This window comes from Uranotaenia lowii, chromosome 3, assembly GCF_029784155.1.
Source record: "Uranotaenia lowii strain MFRU-FL chromosome 3, ASM2978415v1, whole genome shotgun sequence".
NCBI lineage: Eukaryota > Metazoa > Arthropoda > Insecta > Diptera > Culicidae > Uranotaenia > Uranotaenia lowii.
Window position 1 is genome coordinate 8456653 of NC_073693.1, and position 19164 is coordinate 8475816.

The window sequence follows — 19164 nt, forward strand, 5'->3', positions numbered from 1 at the left end:
ACGGGATTAGGTGAGTCACAAAAAGTGCATTGAGGTGCTTTCAAAATCAAATCACCACTTCAGTTTTAGTTTCAGTTAGAACAACATCTAGGCGTGATCTAGTTGTAGCGTGTTCGATTCTCATCACAAAGGTCGGGGTTCGATCCCCAAGCCTGGCAAATTTTTTTTCAATAAGTAGTTTGATAATTGAGTGACCGTTCTGATGCGATTTATGTAGGAAATGTTGGAAAGAAGCAAATGAGAAATTTGTCGAGTTTGGAATCCGGCGCGTAGCATCATGGCGGCTCCATGTACCGAACATAGTAAATAACCAAGACAAGGTGATATGAAGCAATGCCAAGGGTGCAGTTGAGATAGAAAGTGTTTTTTTGCTCATTTCACGATTTTTGGAAGCTGAATTAAAAGGCCGCTGGAAGCTGAAAAGAGGATCATTAGGACTTGTTTTGGAACTTGAAAGCATCAATAAGAGCTTAAATTTTTAGCTGCATAGAACGTACTTCATATCGATGATGGGGCTGAGTAAGCGGTTTTGTACCTGTTTTATGGGACTTTTGGTTGCTTGGGATTTTCAAAATAAAATTTTCAATTTGGAAAAAAATAACAAGCATCCCTCTATCCCCAAAAATCTAATCTTTTATTTTACCTTTGAACCCGACCGTTAAAATTTTTAATTTTCTCAAAAGTTTGGTAGATTTTGCTTATTCTATTTCAGCTTTAATTTTTTTTAGAAGTTTAATGATTTTCTTAAAACAAACTTATTTTATGCTCAAATCAAATGAGCTTAACCTGCAAGATTTTTCAAAAATTTCAAATATTTAAATTAACTTTTAAAGTAAGTTACCTATTTTGTCATTGAAGCTCTCATGGTACCAGAGTTGCAAGATTTCAGATTATCATTTGAAATTGATACTCATCGTGATGAGTATCAATTAAGCAGCACAATGAATTTCGTTGTGATGCTCAAAGCTTTTGATGTCAAACGAAATTCACTGAGCATCACATCTAGAAAAAAATCAGAAATCCAGAATCCCATTAGAGAAATCTTCAGCTATATTCCCCACTTTTTCCCCTACTATTTTTTGACGACAGTTAAATTTGTAACGAATCTATGGAATATTTGAATGTATCATATAATTTGATTAGCTTTTCACACTAGCGACACGTGGGCTTGTGATATAGCTCAGTTGGCAAGTCTGTTGTCTCCTGAGCCGATGTCCGTGAGTTCGAGCCCAAGAGTAAACATCGAACACAGTTGTACCGGATAAGTTTTTCAATAACGATCCGCCAACTGCAACGTTGATAAAGTCGCGAATGCCATAAAGATGGTAAAACGACTATAATCGAAAAAAAAAAACTAGCGACACGCCAAGTTGAACGACTCCAAACGCTTTGATATAAAAAAAATAAGAGCGCTTTAATGACTGGAGTTTATTGAAACTTTTTAATAACGAAAGTGTTAAAGCTCGTGGTACCTATGTTTTAAAAAGTGTCTATGTACACAACACACTACCTATAAATTTTGAGAACAACACTTTAATTTTATAATATTATTTGCAAATACGGCGCTTTGGTACTAAACAATTTATAACATAATTTCATAGTCAAGACGACTTAAATAAAATAATATAAAATTCAGTCGTTGACGTTTTGTTGGTTTTCAAAATCAAAAGCAACAACATATTACGGGATTAAAAGCAACATTTCTAATCGATTTTCTGGTTATTTGAAATCAGTGAAATATGCTTAGTTAGCTAAGCATAGAATACATTAATAGAAAAATCGATATTTGTTTTAACTCTCACGGGCTGAAATTTTTACAAAAAAAGGTCAAAATTCAGATTTTCTTAGGTTTATTTTTTGTATTTTCTCGGATGTTGACATACAAAAAAAAACATATGTTGAACTGTAATATGATCACAGTCATTAAATTTCATGCGGTCCCTTCTTCAGAGCATGTTGTGTACGAGTGAAGGATATCTAAATTTGGAAATATTAATAAAGATCATGTATTCTAACAAATATGCATCTGTACATTCAGAATTAAAACCTACTTTTTTATATCAACGAAATGAAAAAATAGAAGCCGTGATGTCAGTGATAAGCTGTCCTTTGTTTCAACTTTTATTTAAATCTCTTTTCAAACGATCTTTTTTTAAACGTCCTTGGTCCTTGACATCCCTTCTCTGTTCCAAACTACTCATTGGTAGTGCAATTTTCTGCCGAATTTTTGACAGTAATAGTCACTTAAAGACTGTAAAAGATCCGGAACAACCGTAGAGAAAACCAATTTTCGAAACTAATCTTAACATTCCCGATTTCACAAAAACCACTTCAAAATGATGTACTAGGCTGTGAATGATCAATTAACAGTCTAAACAAGCCATTTTAATAAAATTGAACAGTGTTTTTCCAAGGGTTTCACGAATTTCTTTTAAAGGGCATTTTTAAACGTACTCAAAAATCGTTAAAAAAATCCAGCTATAATAATTAAAGAACAATTGATTTCTGAAGCATGTGTCTAAAAGCTCATAAGATAATAATCAAAAAATTAGAAGTAAGGCCGCTTAACAAAAGAAGCGATTTTACAATTACTCCAAATGGTAGTACAATAATATTTGATCAATCTTAATATTCAATGGCACATTATTATTTCTGTTATATTCTTTTTTCTATTTAGAATTCTATAAATCTTCTGGAAACGCTCTTAATAGAATAAGTGAATTTATCGGACATTAGATAGGCTGGTATGAATCATATCCTACTTGTTGGTGCAACGATCATGTTTTCTACTTCAGAAATTTCCCACAGGGAATTTCAAACATCACGCGAGTCGAGATAATATTTGAAAAAGATCTGTGAGCCGGTGCAAATAAAACCGGCTTTCTTTCTCTTGAAAAAGAAAATCTTTAAAATGCATAAAAAATCATTAAAATGTCTTTTTTAAATTGAAACAAAAAAGATTAACCGTTAGGATAGAAGCTACAAACCGCCGCTTTCATTTGAAAGGGAGAATTTTGATATTTCTTTATTACTTTTTATTTGTTTCATATATGCTTTTCATATGTGGTCGATTCCAGCCGGTTGCATAAGCTGGGATGCCATGCGTTTTAATTGGAATGGTTTTTCGTTGGTAACAATCTTTTTTTAATTTTTATATTTTAAAATTTAATTTGTTTGGAAGATTAAGAAACTATTTTCTTCATTTATATTAAAACTCTACATAGCCACCTATAAATTTCAACTTCGTTTTTAAGGTTGCCGCTACAAGTGAAAGCAAAGCATAGCTCGAATGCAATAAATAAAATCATAAAACTTTTTTCAACAAAATTGACAAAAAAAACTTTCGGTAATTCAAAGATACTAAATTTGTAAAATTAGGCCCGGTGGATCCTTATAATTTTAATTCTGAATTTTAGTGTTTCCCAGCTTGGTTGTCTTTGCGGTGTTAATATTTATAATAATCAAATATTTAGCAATTCAGATTTTGCTATATTTTTGTATAGTTCTTGTAATGTCCAGAAGATTTGAGATGTTTTTTTCTGGCAAGCACATTAAGCCATTGGGGGTTTTTTGAAGAAATTTGAGCTTGGGCATTTCAATGTTTGCGGTTCTTTTCCATGATTGCAAAACTTTGCATTAACGTTTTTAAGAGATTCAAAAGTACATTACTGTAGGAAATTCAATTTCATAACTTGCATGTCTTAAATGCTCTGAATACGAGCGAGACTCATCAACATATTTGGTCATAAAAACTTTTTGCTCATTCTGTTAAACTTTCATTAAACTAAGACATAAATATTATAATCAGATTCTTACAAGTCATGATAATACATTCTTCAGAAAGATGTTTTAAAATAAAAACTTTCATTCACAATCAACGTTAACGTTTCACACTGAGATTCAAAAAGGAAGAACCTCACTCGATAAAATATTAACTGAACGAGATTTCGCAACTTTGCTTAAGACAGAAATAAAAAAAACAAATTCTTATCATCAACCTGATTGTACTGAGCTTTTAATAGTATGTTCTCTATAAAAATGATTAAAAAAAGTATAACTGGCCTTTAATATTCATCAAGTATAACTGACAGTTTTTAAAAAGTCGTGGTATGTTCAGCTTTTTCTGAACTATAAAACTTGTTTCATTGTTCAAGAGCTTGCACAAATATTATTCCATGGCATCTCTGCCTTCCAAAAAGTAGTTTTTCTGCTCGTGATTCTCACTCTGAGAAAGCGTTGACATTCAAGACAAGAACCGTTTGTGATACTCACGATGAGAATACCTAGCATCACACTGAGATTCAGAAAGGGAAAATCTCACTCAAAAAAATCTCAATCTCATGAGATTTCGAAGCCTTGGTCGGGGTCTTTAATAATCGTCCCCAATTTTTGTGGTATCTAAAAATCCTCTCATTTCAAATTTAGTACCATTTGAGTGATAAATTTTGAGCTTCACAAGAAAATTTATAAGAAACTCCCTTCTTTCTTCCCCTCTCCAGAATGCAAAGCGTAAGGGTCTATAACAATCGTAGAAACACATCTCGAACCCAAAAACCTTTCCATGTCATACTTGCTTCCTTTTGATTGCTTTGATAGCATAAATTGAGAACTTATGCTAACATAATTGTAATGGCCCCTCCTCTCCTCTTCCTATGTTCTACTAACTGGAAGAAAGGTGGTCTAAAATAATCATAGAACCATACTAAAATGATTTCCTATGTCAAATTTGGTCCATTTGTTTGTTAAATTCAAATTCATGGATTGTGCCAAAAATTGTATGAAAGCCATTCTCTATCCTCCCTATATTCCCAATCCTATCCTCATACTGCAAGAAAAGAATTGTTTCAAATAGAAATATTTCTTGTATTGAAATACTATCCTAAGCCAAATTTGATTCCATTTGCTTGGTTAGTTCTCGAGTTATGCAAAAACTTGAAAAAGAGTCCCATCCCCCTCCACGTCTTCTAATTGGATGGAGGGGTGAGTAAATTTAGTTCAATTTGCTCGATAGGCTCTCCAGTAGATTGGCCCATAACAAAAAAATTGCTTATATTCCACGCGGCACTCCCTAAGTTGATGCCTTTAAGTGAAAAAATGACTTTCTGAAGGATTCAGGTCATATGGCAGAAGCACAAGCTAGCGCAAAAGACTTGAAATTTGTATGGAAATTTTCGGCAAAATGTATGAAAGATCGACATACTTTCACGCTTTGTGTTCTAAAATATGTTTCCAGTATGCAAGAAAGCTCATAATTTCAGAAGTTGTTGTTCAAACAATGACAATTAAGTTTGTAGAAGATTGTGACGCGATACAAGTTGACTGTGATGAGTTATCCGTAATTGAATGTGTGACTTTTTTCGCATTTCTTTGATATATCGTGAACGGTGTATGGGCTAATAATCGCACTAACTTGATCGCATCGTCACACAATGAGAATAACAGATAGAAAGTTTGTGTCCTCGGTAAATTTGTGAAAAAAGCTCTGACAAACATTATTGTGGGGCATGTAGACCTTCTTGCATTCATTATTATTGAGTGGTTACTAGACTGCCCCAAATTTGTATGGGAAGTTCAAAACCTGTGAAATGTTATGCGCTGCAGGCTGAAATTGATCCTTGGCCTAGTACAAGATCTTATGCAAAATTTGGGCCAGATCGGACCACGGGAAGGGTTGCTCAACGAGCCTGAAGTTTTCATCAATAACTTTGGTTTCCGTCGGCCGATTTCTTTCAAAAAACGGATTTTCTCAAAGCCTAAATTATGAAAAATATTTCCCCCGAAGACTGCCTTTCAATTAGAGTTAAGATAAGAAAGTTATTAGGCTTAAAAAATGGGCTAACTTTTTTAAGGATGGTATTCATCACTGTTAATGAATCGAGGCGGTCGAACATATTGACGACTCATTAACAGTGCTGAAAACCACCGTTAAAAAAATTAGCCTATTTTTGAAGCCTTATAACTATTTTATCTTAACTCATATCGAAATGCAGTCTTCGGATGAAATATTTGTCATAGTTTAGGCTTTAAGAAAACCCGTTTTGAAAGAAATCTGCCGACGGAAATAAAAGTTATTGATGAAAAACTGGTTTTTTAAGTTTCTCCCGAACAAAATGTCTCAAAATCCCATACAAATTTCAGGCCCCCTTCCCGTGATCCGATCTCGCCCAAATTAAGCATGAGATCTTTTACTAGGCCAAGGATCAATTTCAGCCTGCAGCGCATAACATTTCACAGGTTTTGAACGTCCCATACAAATTTGGGGCAGTCTATTAACCACTCAATAATAATGAATGCAAGAAGGTCTACATGCCCCACAATAATGTTTGTCAGAGCTTTTTTCACAACTTTACCGAGGACAAAAACTTTCCATTTGTTATTCTCATTGTGTGACGATGCGATCAAGTTAGTGCGATTATTAGCCCATACACCGTTCACGATATATCAAAGAAATGAGAAAAAAGTCACACATTCAATTACGGATAACTCATCACAGTCAACTTGTATCGCGTCACAATCTTCTACAAACTTATTTGTCATTGTTTGAACAACAACTTCTGAAATTCTGAGCTTTCTTGCATACTGGAAACATATTTTAGAACACAAAGCGTGAAAGTATGTCGATCTTTCATACATTTTGCCGAAAATCTCCATACAAATTTCAAGTCTTTTGCGCTAGCTTGTGCTTCTGCCATATGACATGAATCGCACGAAGTGTAACCTGTATATGACGCTCATTAGACCGGTTGTTCTCTACGGGCACGAGACATGGATATTGCTCGAGGAGGACCTGCGTACACTCGGAGTATTCGAGCGACGAGTGTTAAGAACCATCTTTGGCGGCGTACAGGAGAACGGAGTGTGGAGGCGAAGGATGAACCACGAGCTCGCGCGCCTCTACGGCGAACCCAGTATCCAGAAGGTGGTGAAGGCTGGCCGGATACGCTGGGCGGGACATGTTGCGAGAATGCCGGACGACTGTCCTGCAAAACAGGTGTTCGCTACGAATCCGGTAGGAACGAAACGAGCGGGGGCGCAACGAGCGAGGTGGTTAGACCAAGTGAAGCGTGATCTGGCGAACGTGGGGTGCCCGAGAAATTGGAGAACGGTTGCTATGAACCGAGTGAATTTTAGGAATTATGTTCGTCAAGTTATGTCGTGATACGGAATACTATGTAAATAAAAATAAATCTTTTACTAGGCCAAGGATCAATTTTAACCTGCAGTGCATAACTTTTTCAATAGTCGGGTCATTTGGGGCTCTCTAGTGGTTACGTGATTTTTCAACTCCTTTGTCGCTAATTCCGTGAATTTAAATGAAATTCAACACTAATCATTGATCACATCAGCTTCGCTGTAGTTAAGGTGACCATTACACAAAAACATGTGCTCGCTTTGTAAACAGTGTTCTTTTCCGAATTTCATATGCCATGGTTATTACTAAAACCAAAATGGATAATCTGTTATTCTCATTGTGTGACAATGCGATCAAGTTAGTACTTACAATCTACCTATACACCGTTCACGATATATCGATCAAATGCGAAAAAAATCACACATTCAATTGCAAATAACTCATCACATTCAACTCGTATCGCGTCACAATCTTCTACAAACTTGTTTATCATCCTTTAAACTACAATTCTACAAACTCCACACAAATTTCAAATCCTTTGCGCCACCTAAATGCACCAATCTAGGGGGTGCCGCGTTGAAAAAAATGTTGTAAAAATCATCCCATAAAAATTTGGGCCAGTCTACTCTCCAGTTATGCCGAAAGTTGTAAGGTAGCCTCCCTTCCCTTCTCCGTATTCATAGAAGCATTTCTCGTACCAAAATACTCCTGCATGCCAAATTTTGTTTAATTTGCTGGAATAGTTCTCGAGGGTTGTACTCCATTAACCCGAAAACCATTGCCCAGAATAAAAAATCACCAGATTTTCAATCACCAGAAATCCACTTCCTCAGATTTTTTTTTTCCAGAACATTTACCAGAATTTTTTTTCCCAGAATGAACCATTTCCCTGAACATTTTTCGCCAGAATGGCCATTTCCCAGTGAATTTAATATATTTATCCAACCTGAAATTCAAAAAATTAAAATAGATTTTTTCCACAAAAATTGGATTCTCATAATACTACTCCAAAAAATCTGGAAATGGTCCATTCTGGGAAAAAAATTCTGGTAAATAATGCATTCTGGGGAATTTTTTTTCTGGGAAATGGTTCATTCTGGGGTTTGATTTCGGGTATTTGTCGTTCTGGGAAAAATTCATTCTGGGCAATGGTTTTCGGGTAAATGGGATACAAGCGTTCTCGAGTTGTGTAGTAAAAATTGTATGAAGCTCCCATCACCCTTTCCTTTCTCCCGCTTGAAGAAAGAAAGTGTCTCAAATAAACATAGAAACATTCCTCGTATCCTAATATCCATACACACCAAATTTGTTTTCATTTGCTTGACAAGTTCTCGAGTTATGTATAGAATTATAAGAGAGCCCCTCTCTCTCTTCCTATCTGTCCACTCCTCGTACCGAAATACACTTCCATGCGAAATTTGGTTCCATTTGCATGATCAGTTTTCGAGTTATAAAGACATATTACTTCAAAAAAGTTAACTCACTGTTTACACTGTGTAAACAATTAAAATTGAAATTAAAAATGTTATTAAGAGGTAGAAGCAAATAAAGTTAATTCCAAAGATATAAATAAAAATCACTCCTATCATAACTCATGCATGCGGACTTATTTTGGACCAGGGAACTTATTTTGAAACACTTTGTCTAGCGCTCTTACAAAACATCTAATGAAAAAATTTAGTGCAATATATTTAATGCCCGGGCTTCTACTATATTTGAAAAAAAAATGAATAGTTAAGAGAGCTAGACAAGGCAAAATAAGTACGTTACCCTAGATGGTTAAGAAATAATTTGTATAATGGATTTGAATCAAAATTAATTCTTCAGTTCCGAATAATAACAAACAACTAGAAGATAAACAAAAAATTACGACAAATTCGATTGATTTTAATCAGTAGGAGAGAATGAGGGTACTCATTCCTTGTATGCCTTGATAGAAATGAAATGTATTTTTTGAGTGTAAGCACTTTTTTTTTGAAAAACTTAACAAAATGCAACTAAAAGATTTTTTTCTTATCATTTTGAAAAATTGGGCCTTTAAGTATGGAATTACTATATGCCATGGTCCTAAGAACGGGTGGGGGGAGGGTGTATTTTGGGGTTTAAAAACCCCCTCCTCTCCCATGAAGGTCCAGGAAAAGCTAGCTAGGATTTCTACTCTACACTAAAAATTTAAAATTCTATATCAAATTTCAATGATTGGGTGAGGTTACTCAAGAGTAACATATTGGTTTTTAAACTGATTCGAAAACCTCAAAAACAGATTGTAGGTTCAGAGTTCTACTTCAATTTCTCAAAATTTTCTAACTTGTTGACTGAAATTCAGTTCTGAATATAAAATTTAAAATGAGATCACACTTTTTTCGGAGGTTCTGGGATGGGCTTGTGATATAACTCCGTTAGCAAGTCGAGTTCGAGCCCAAGAGCAAACATCGAACACAGTTGTACCGGATAAGTTTTTCAATAACGATCCGCCAACTGCAACGTGTTGGTGAAGTCGCGAATGCCATAAAGATAGTAAAACGACTATAATCAAAACAAAAAAAAAATTGTGTATCTATAAAAATAGGTACGAAAAATAATCAAATATAAAGGAAAGGAAGGAAACATTTGAAAAATTACGAAAACAAAAATTGAACAGTTTCATGAAACGAAAAATTACAATAAAAATCTTGCATTAAACCTAAAAAATTAAAAGGAAACTGCTAACAACGAAAACTCACGGAAAATGTTTGACAAATTATAACATCTGCAAGAATATTTGAAATTTTACGAAAGATTTTAAATTTACACTTAAGAACGACACAGCTTAGAAAAAGCCCAACCATTCAGACCATGCTGTACAGCTTTGCCTATCCAAATTCATTAGAAGTTGATGCTTCAATAACAGCGAAAACCAATGCTGTGATCTATCTTTCTAAGATTTAAACTTCTCTGGGACCCCACTCGGGCTCATTCCAACGCGGTTCAAAGTTTGATGAGGTTTTGGGACAAATCTTACCGCAGAAATCGCACCACAACAAAGTACCTCGCTCAGACAGCCGCCGCCAAACGTCAAACGCCGGTGTACTTCGAAAGATCTTTTGCCGAGATGAGGCGTGGGAGATTTCTGGTGAAACGGGCCTCCAGTGCTTAGCTGGGATTGCGAGCTGAGCTGAGCTGAGCTTAGAGATGATGACCAGCTGATTTGGTGCGCGGTGAACTTTATGAATCGCCGGCCGCCCTACTATTGACTGGAAGAGTCAGACGAGGTGAGAATTTGTTATGAGTATTTAGAGATATGATTTTTTTTTCGGGCTGTGCGATTTGCAAAAGTTTTGCGCAAAACCCTTTGTGCCCGGATGAATGACCTGAAAAGATAGAATTATTCAGCTTGGATGCGGATTGGAAATAATTGAAAAGGTATATTCGAGCCACAAATGAAGAGATTTGTATGCGATCTGCAAACTAGGAAGGTTTTGCATTGTCGGATGTTCTTTTTTCGATTCCAAGAAATTTTCCATGAGACGAAAAATTCCAAATTGAAAAAAAATTTGATGATGATTAAAAATGACAAAAATGACAAAAATGACAAAAATGACAAAAATGACAAAAATGACAAAAATGACAAAAATGACAAAAATGACAAAAATGACAAAAATGACAAAAATGACAAAAATGACAAAAATGACAAAAATGACAAAAATGACAAAAATGACAAAAATGACAAAAATGACAAAAATGACAAAAATGACAAAAATGACAAAAATGACAAAAATGACAAAAATGACAAAAATGACAAAAATGACAAAAATGACAAAAATGACAAAAATGACAAAAATGACAAAAATGACAAAAATGACAAAAATGACAAAAATGACAAAAATGACAAAAATGACAAAAATGACAAAAATGACAAAAATGACAAAAATGACAAAAATGACAAAAATGACAAAAATGACAAAAATGACAAAAATGACAAAAATGACAAAAATGACAAAAATGACAAAACTGAAAAAATGACAAAAATGACAAAAATGACAAAAATGACAAAAATGGCAAAAATGACAAAAATGACAAAAATGACAAAAATGACAAAAATGACAAAAATGACAAAAATGACAAAAATGACAAAAATGACAAAAATGACAAAAATGACAAAAATGACAAAAATGACTAAAATGACAAAAATGACAAAAATGACAAAAATGACAAAAATGACAAAAATGACAAAAATGACAAAAATGACAAAAATGACAAAAATGACAAAAATGACAAAAATGACAAAAATGACAAAAATGACAAAAATGACAAAAATGACAAAAATGACAAAAATGACAAAAATGACAAAAATGACAAAAATGACAAAAATGACAAAAATGACAAAAATGACAAAAATGACAAAAATGACAAAAATGACAAAAATGACAAAAATGACAAAAATGACAAAAATGACAAAAATGACAAAAATGACAAAAATGACAAAAATGACAAAAATGACAAAAATGACAAAAATGACAAAAATGACAAAAATGACAAAAATGACAAAAATGACAAAAATGACAAAAATGACAAAAATGACAAAAATGACAAAAATGACAAAAATGACAAAAATGACAAAAATGACAAAAATGACAAAAATGACAAAAATGACAAAAATGACAAAAATGACAAAAATGACAAAAATGACAAAAATGACAAAAATGACAAAAATGACAAAAATGACAAAAATGACAAAAATGACAAAAATGACAAAAATGACAAAAATGACAAAAATGACAAAAATGACAAAAATGACAAAAATGACAAAAATGTCAAAAATGACAAAAATGACAAAAATGACAAAAATGACAAAAATAACAAAAATGACAAAAATGACAAAAATGACAAAAATGACAAAAATGACAAAAATGACAAAAATGACAAAAATGACAAAAATGACAAAAATGACAAAAATGACAAAAATGACAAAAATGACAAAAATGACAAAAATGACAAAAATGACAAAAATGACAAAAATGACAAAAATGACAAAAATGACAAAAATGACAAAAATGACAAAAATGACAAAAATGACAAAAATGACAAAAATGACAAAAATGACAAAAATGACAAAAATGACAAAAATGACAAAAATGACAAAAATGACAAAAATGACAAAAATGACAAAAATGACAAAAATGACAAAAATGTCAAAAATGACAAAAATGACAAAAATGACAAAAATAACAAAAATGACAAAACACGGTGTTCCAAAATACTTTATTAAAAATAAAAAATGACCACCAAAACGGCACTCGACATTCGAAAGATATAGTATTCAGGCATCTATCCTGAAAATTTTGAAATGTTTCATCGGGCTTTTTTGTAATTAGAGCGATTTTAAATTTTAAGTCAATTTGCATTAGATTTCCAATGGGGTTTTTCGACCTTATGTTCAATGACCATGGATTTTTCAGACTACACATATTTTATGACAATCACCCAGTTCAATGACTTTATAGAAAATTTCATGCCCGACAACTTTGTGGAAGACTGGAAAAAGATTCGAGTTGATCCTGAAAAGTTATTGGTAATTTTCTAAAACTTTATTAAACTGATTGAAATTTTTCGATGTTTCTTAAGTTTTTTTTCAATTCCGCTTCACTAAAAAGCGAATATCTTTCCAGGCGTAGTTTGAATCGTTTTTGGGTCTTCAACCATTTTTTCGTGCTTAAAATTTGCTTAGTCGAACAAGGTAAATAGCGTAATATTGGCTTTAAAATATTCATTTTTGATTACCTTCTTGGATTCAACAATAAAAATAAACGATATTTTTTATTTAAAATTAAAAATCAACACAGATGACCACTGTTATAGTCCACTAGAGCATTTAAGAGATGATCATAGTACAACTTCGATGTATCGAGAGTTTGATATCGTTTCCACGTTTCTGAAAAATCATGATGAACACTCTTAAAATACATCCAGCGATTTTCCGGTGTATTCGCAAAAATCCTTTACATGGAATCGTAGAATGTGGAATTTGGAAGAGTTTGGCAGTTTAAGATTCTCCCACACTGTAGAAAACTCATCAATGAGTGATGTGTACTCGGAATCTAAGTTTTCCTTAAAGCATGCCTCGTAAATCTCCTGGAACAGCTGCAGTGCCTGCGATATTGGTATTTTTACAGTTTTAAGGGTTTTTTTTAATTTATCTATTTTACTTACCTTTAAATGTTCCATTAGATTATGGCAAGCTTTCCCTGTAAAACCAAACGTTTGTTGGAGATGGTGGGGGAGCGGCAGTTAATGTTAGCTGATCGTCAGATCCTTTGAAGAGTGGCTCGTGAACACAGCATGAAAATCTCTTAGCAGATTCAGCAGTTCAATTATTTTCTTTTCGAAGATCAAGTCGAAAGTAGTAATAGTTTGACAGTGGTCACGTACATCGTTATATATGGTATCGTTTTTAATCCGCTCAATATCATCAATTTTACTAACCACATGGTCCAGAATATTATTACTTTTTGGTCTTGTTGGAAAACTATTGGTGCAATTTGAAAGATTCTAGATTTTTTTTATACTTTGTTACAGCGTTATTATTTATCAAGTTCATAGGAATATTAAACTCACCAACTATGAAACAAGAGTGATTGTTAGGAACGGAAGACAAAAGAGATTCAAGATGATCACAGAAAGTATTAAAAGGAAGCGATGGAGGCCTATAAATGCCATGTACTTCAATATACTCTCCTTTGATGGAAAGTTCTAAACTTATGTTGTGAAAACCCTCTATGAAAACGTTTTTCAATATTCTAAATTTTAAGTTGTTCCTAACGTACATTGCTAAACCACCATGCGATTGATTCCTACAAGAGAAAAATGAAGAATCTCCAGGAATATTATAGAGAGAACAATTTTCCTTGTTTAACCATGTTTCACTTATTACTATAACATCGATCTCAACACAAGACTGATCAATAGTTTGTAAAATATTGTCAAATTTTGATAATTTATTCATTCCGCATATGTAAAATTCTTAGTTTCTTAAAATCTTTTTTGTTTACAATACAAGCATTACAATCATCAATATTATCATCATAATTGTTAATCACATTATCCATTTTTATAATAAGAAAACAGAGGTTTCAAAGAGCTATGAGCTCGTATGAAGACTATTACCCATAGATTTACTATAACATACACATTTGTGCTGAAAATTCTATCCCAAACAACTTTATCGAAGACCCAAAAACGATTCAAACTACGCCTGTAAAGATATTCGCTTTTTAGTGAAGCGGAATTGAAAAAAACTTAAGAAACATGGAAAAATTTTAATCAGTCTAATAAAGTTTTAGAAAATTGCCAATAACTTTTCAGGATCAACTCAAATCTTTTTCCAGTCTTCCACAAAGTTGTCGGGCATGAAATTTTCTATAAAGTCATTGAACTGGGTGATTGTCATAAAATATGTGTAGTCTGAAAAATCCATGGTCATTGAACATAGGGTCGAAAAACCCCATTGGAAATCTAATGCAAATTGACTTAAAATTTAAAATCGCTCTAATTACAAAAAAGCCCGATGAAACATTTCCAAATTATTTATTTATTTATTTATTTATTTATTCATTTATCAACTCATGTAGTTTAAGGTAATTTAATTCCTTATAATTCACTACAATTTGTGCTACAAAGTATTCATTAAGGTCATTCTCTGACTAATTTTAAAACAACTAAAGAGCTATACAAAACTAGGTACTGGTTTTTGGAGTCTGGTTACTGGTTGAAAAAATGTTTGCAATCTCGTCTAAATGTTATGAAAGAATTACAGTTTCGTAAGGAACTAGGAAGTTGATTCCAGATACTTATGCCCCTGACAAATATGGATCGACTATAAGACTCAGTATAGTGACGAGGGATAATAAAATGACCGACGCGAGAGCTTCGAGATCTTGTAAGTTTTTCATAAAGATAAGATGGTTTTCCTGTTTGAGCAATTTTGTGCAAGAACATACAAGCTCTATATTTGTAAAAAACTTTAAAAGGACAACCCAGCAGCTGTTGATGATGATGACTCACTCTATGAAACCGGTTTAAATTAAAAATATAACGTACACAGCAGTTCAAAGCTAAACGAAGACGATTCATTAAAAGCTCCGAAGCATTCAAAATTAATTCAGCACCGAAAACGAAATGTGGCAGGATAAGAGCTTTGAAGAGTTTCAATTTAACACTAATGGGAAGTATGCTTGTTTTAAGCTTGAGTGTTCGTAAAGTGTTGTATATTTTAGTACATTGGGCATTTACTAGTGCATTCCATTTCAAGTCTCTTTGAACGATTACACCTAAGCTAGTGGCACTATCAACAAACTCAATATTTTGATCACCAAGAGTTAGTTCTGGAACATTTCTGATGTTGAAATTAGATGGAAAAAAGATAGCTTTTGTTTTATCATGATTAATTGGTAGTAAATTATGCAAAGACCAATGGTAAATACTACGTAAATCGTTATTCATCAAGTCAATTGCTTGATGAGAAGAAATTCCTGGAGTACAGATATAGATTTGAACATCATCCGCAAACAGATGAACTTTGGTATTAGAGCAAACGGTTACCAAGTCATTTATGTACAAGGAGAATAAAAGGGGACCAAGGATAGATCCTTGAGGAACACCCGAGGAGACATAGGCAGCATTAGAATAATCATTCCCGTTGGTAACAATTTGCGTACGGTTGTTCAAATACGATTCTAACAAGGTAATAGCACTGCGTGAAAAGTTAAATTGTAATGACAACTTTTTCAATAAATTGACATGGGAAACTTTGTCGAAGGCTTTTGAAAAATCTATCATCAGCAAAACGGCGTTTTGTTTGCTATCTATCATACTGTGGATGTCGTCAATAACTTTTAACATAGCGGATGTAGTACTATGATTTGCTCTAAATCCAGATTGGAACGAGCTCAATAAGTTCATATTACTTATATATGACTGAATTTGTTTATTAACAATTCGTTCAAATACTTTAGATAGCGTACCCAATATGCTGATTGGACGGAGGTTTGATATTTCTTGGCTTTTCGAATTTTTTTTTATTGGTATAATTTTGGCAATCTTCCAAGGTTTGGGAAATTTCATGGAAATCAATATTGAATTGAAGAGATCACACAGGGCAGGAAGAAGTAAAGGAAGTAGCAGTTTTATAAATTTTAAAGAAATGCCGTCGTATCCTACTGCATTGGATTTTATAGAGCTTACAGCTAAAATTATGTCATTTATACCGATGGATTCAAATTTGAAGCCATTTTGGTTCAGTGGCAAAAAAGGCAATTGTGTAACATTCGGGGAAAAATTAGAAACAAAATATTCATTGATTTCGTCGCTTGTGTGAGTTAAGGTGGCATTAGAATTGGAATTAAACCTGTGAATACTTTTAAGTCTTTTCCAAAGCTCCTGATTTGAATTTGCAGATTGCATTTGATCTGAGACAAAATCCACTTTTGCTCGTTTAATTTCATTATTCACCGCATTTCTTAGTCGTTTGTACTGCTGAAAATTCGAGATTGATTTAGATGATTTCCATATCCGATATGCAAGGTCTCGATTATGCATCGATTCACGAATTTGATTATTGAACCAAGGATTATGCTTAGGTTGAACTCTTTTCAAGGGAACAAAGCTGTTGTATAGTTCAAGAATGCGATTATTGAAAAGCTCGACCGAGATGTCGGGGTTATTTACTCGGCTACAAAAACTCCAATCGATTTCGTTAAACGTTCTGATTAATTCAGGCATATTGATACGCGAATAGTCTCTAATAAATTTATTTGCTTCAAGTGAATGCCGATAAATATCTATCGAAGAGAAAATTATGTCGTGTTTAGAGAATCCAGGCGCAGAGACTTGATCAAAATTCAGAATGAAATCTCGATTATTGGTAATCATAAGATCGATAAGTGAACAACCAGTAGGAAAGAAGTGGGTGGGTGTATGATTGATGCATGAAAAACCGTGTGAATCAATCATGTCTTTGAACCGAAGGGTCAATTCGTTAGAATTCAATAAGTTGGTATTAAAATCCCCTAATAGAACAACATTTTCATATGTTAGCGAAAAATCACTTATTAAACTGCTTAAGGTATCTACACAGTCGTTTCGGGGTGGGTTATAAAATGTACCTAGCAAAAAAGCTCTTCTATTATGCGTCACTTCGATTAGCAAGTATTCAACTTTATCTAGGGTTTCAGTGCAGTGCACAGACGAAGCTAAAACGCTACATTTCAAGAAATTTTTGTAATATACACAAATGCCACCCCCGCGAGTATGTTGCCTGTCATGTCGCAACAGCTGGTAACCATCAATAACCAGAACGTTATCATCAATTGAACTATTCAACCAGGATTCCGAAATGCAGATTATGTCGACTTTACTATTAGAAAAACAAGCAGTGAGCTCATCAAATTTGCTCATTTGTCTTGCACAAATGCTTTGGATATTGATATGGCATATATTCAAAACGTCTGAACGAAGGGTACAATTCATAACAGTACGTGGAATGTTATAGTTACCATTATTGTCAGGGCTAAAAACGCGGCTTGCAAACATGGGAAAATAAACTTCAAAAGACGAGAGAACAAAGTATTATTAACGCTTTGTAACCAGTTTACTATTAACTATTAATTGTATTGACAATGTGATTATGTATTCTTTTAAACAAAACTAAACTTTTCATGACCAGTAATATCGTTTCTACTAGAAAATTCTAAAAATAGCACACTTTTTAATATATGTATATAAATATATAAAAAAAAATCAGCAACATCCGCAGTCGGCAAACAGCAACAAAGCAGCATCAGAGTCTCGTACATGACTTTTAGGACGGATAAGGAAAAAAAGGAAACTCGGGAAGAGGCAGAACCGGGGAACAGGAAAGGATAAAAGAGAAACTTTAAGGAATGGTTGATGTTGGTTAAATTACTTTTAGGAGCGGATGGATTCACAGGGATGAAGGATGGGAGTCAAAGGATCGTAATGGAAGGAAGTGATTCAACAAGGAAGGGTAAACTCCAACAGTTGATCAACGTTAGTGATCAACCTAGCAGCGGCTCTCTCAGTTGGTACAACATAAACGAAACCTTCTCTAGTGTATGTTGAGTGTATTCTACCCAATGGTTTTAGCTTGAGTGCCTCGGCCCGTATTTTGCGAGAGGCTTCAGACAGATTTTCATTAATAAAAATTCTTCGATCGACTTCGAAACCTAAGTGAGCAAGAGACAGATTTCGAGATTTGAGATACTTCCGAAAGAAGTCATCACGCACACCTTTGAAAGCAAATTGCAAGAGTATCGGAGGCGAAGTGTTTATGTTGATGGGCAATCGAGCTAGCCGTTTCGCGTAAACCAGCGGTTCAGGCGCTCCAACGAATCCAAGCGAGTGAGATATTTTCTTCAAAATATCGAACAGGTTCTCGTTCTCACGATATGGAACTCCCAAGAGAATAAGATCCGACGCCTTTTCGATGTAGTCAACACTTAATTTGGTAGTATGGTGTTCAGCACTAACCTTTGCAATAGAGTCGGTTACCCGTTGTATTTCATTCATACTTTCAACCTTGTAAGTCTGAACTTCTTTCCGCAGGGTGTTGATTTCAGCACGCAGCTCAGCATTTGTTTCTTGGATTTTTGACACAAGTTCCTGGATGGCTGCATCAATCATAGATTGAATACGACTCAGTAGATCACTAGGTTCGGCAGTATCTTGAGACTTATCCAGTTCGTCCCTGGCGCGTTTTGATTTGGTACCTCTCACCATGATGTGTTCGTAGTAGTAACAGAAGATGTTGATGTTGACGGAATATATGTGATGTTCAAAGATGGCCGGACGCACCTCAGGTTCGAGATGGTTTCCGAAAATTTTCTTTTCCAGAAATACTCCTTATTTAATTATTCACTGCAGAAAACTCGTATTTTAGACGATAGAGCACACGATGGGGAGTTGAAATGAACCCCAATTTTAACTTAAGCCGAAGAATTACACGGGTAAAACGATGAATTTACTGGTCACAACTTAAA

The 19164-nt window shown here is 33.9% G+C and overlaps 1 protein-coding gene across 1 annotated transcript in view; it reads right to left on the minus strand.

The window, feature by feature from the left end:
• Positions 1-19164, minus strand: part of LOC129751960 (uncharacterized) — a 34732-nt gene extending 15568 nt beyond the window's left edge. Inside the window, exons 1-2 of the mRNA XM_055747758.1 lie at positions 18656-19164; positions 10134-10365 (exon numbers count right to left, since the gene is read on the minus strand). Coding sequence (XP_055603733.1) covers positions 10134-10365; positions 18656-18904 — 481 coding nt within the window. The 5' untranslated portion in view covers positions 18905-19164. The remainder of the gene's footprint in view (positions 1-10133; positions 10366-18655) is intronic.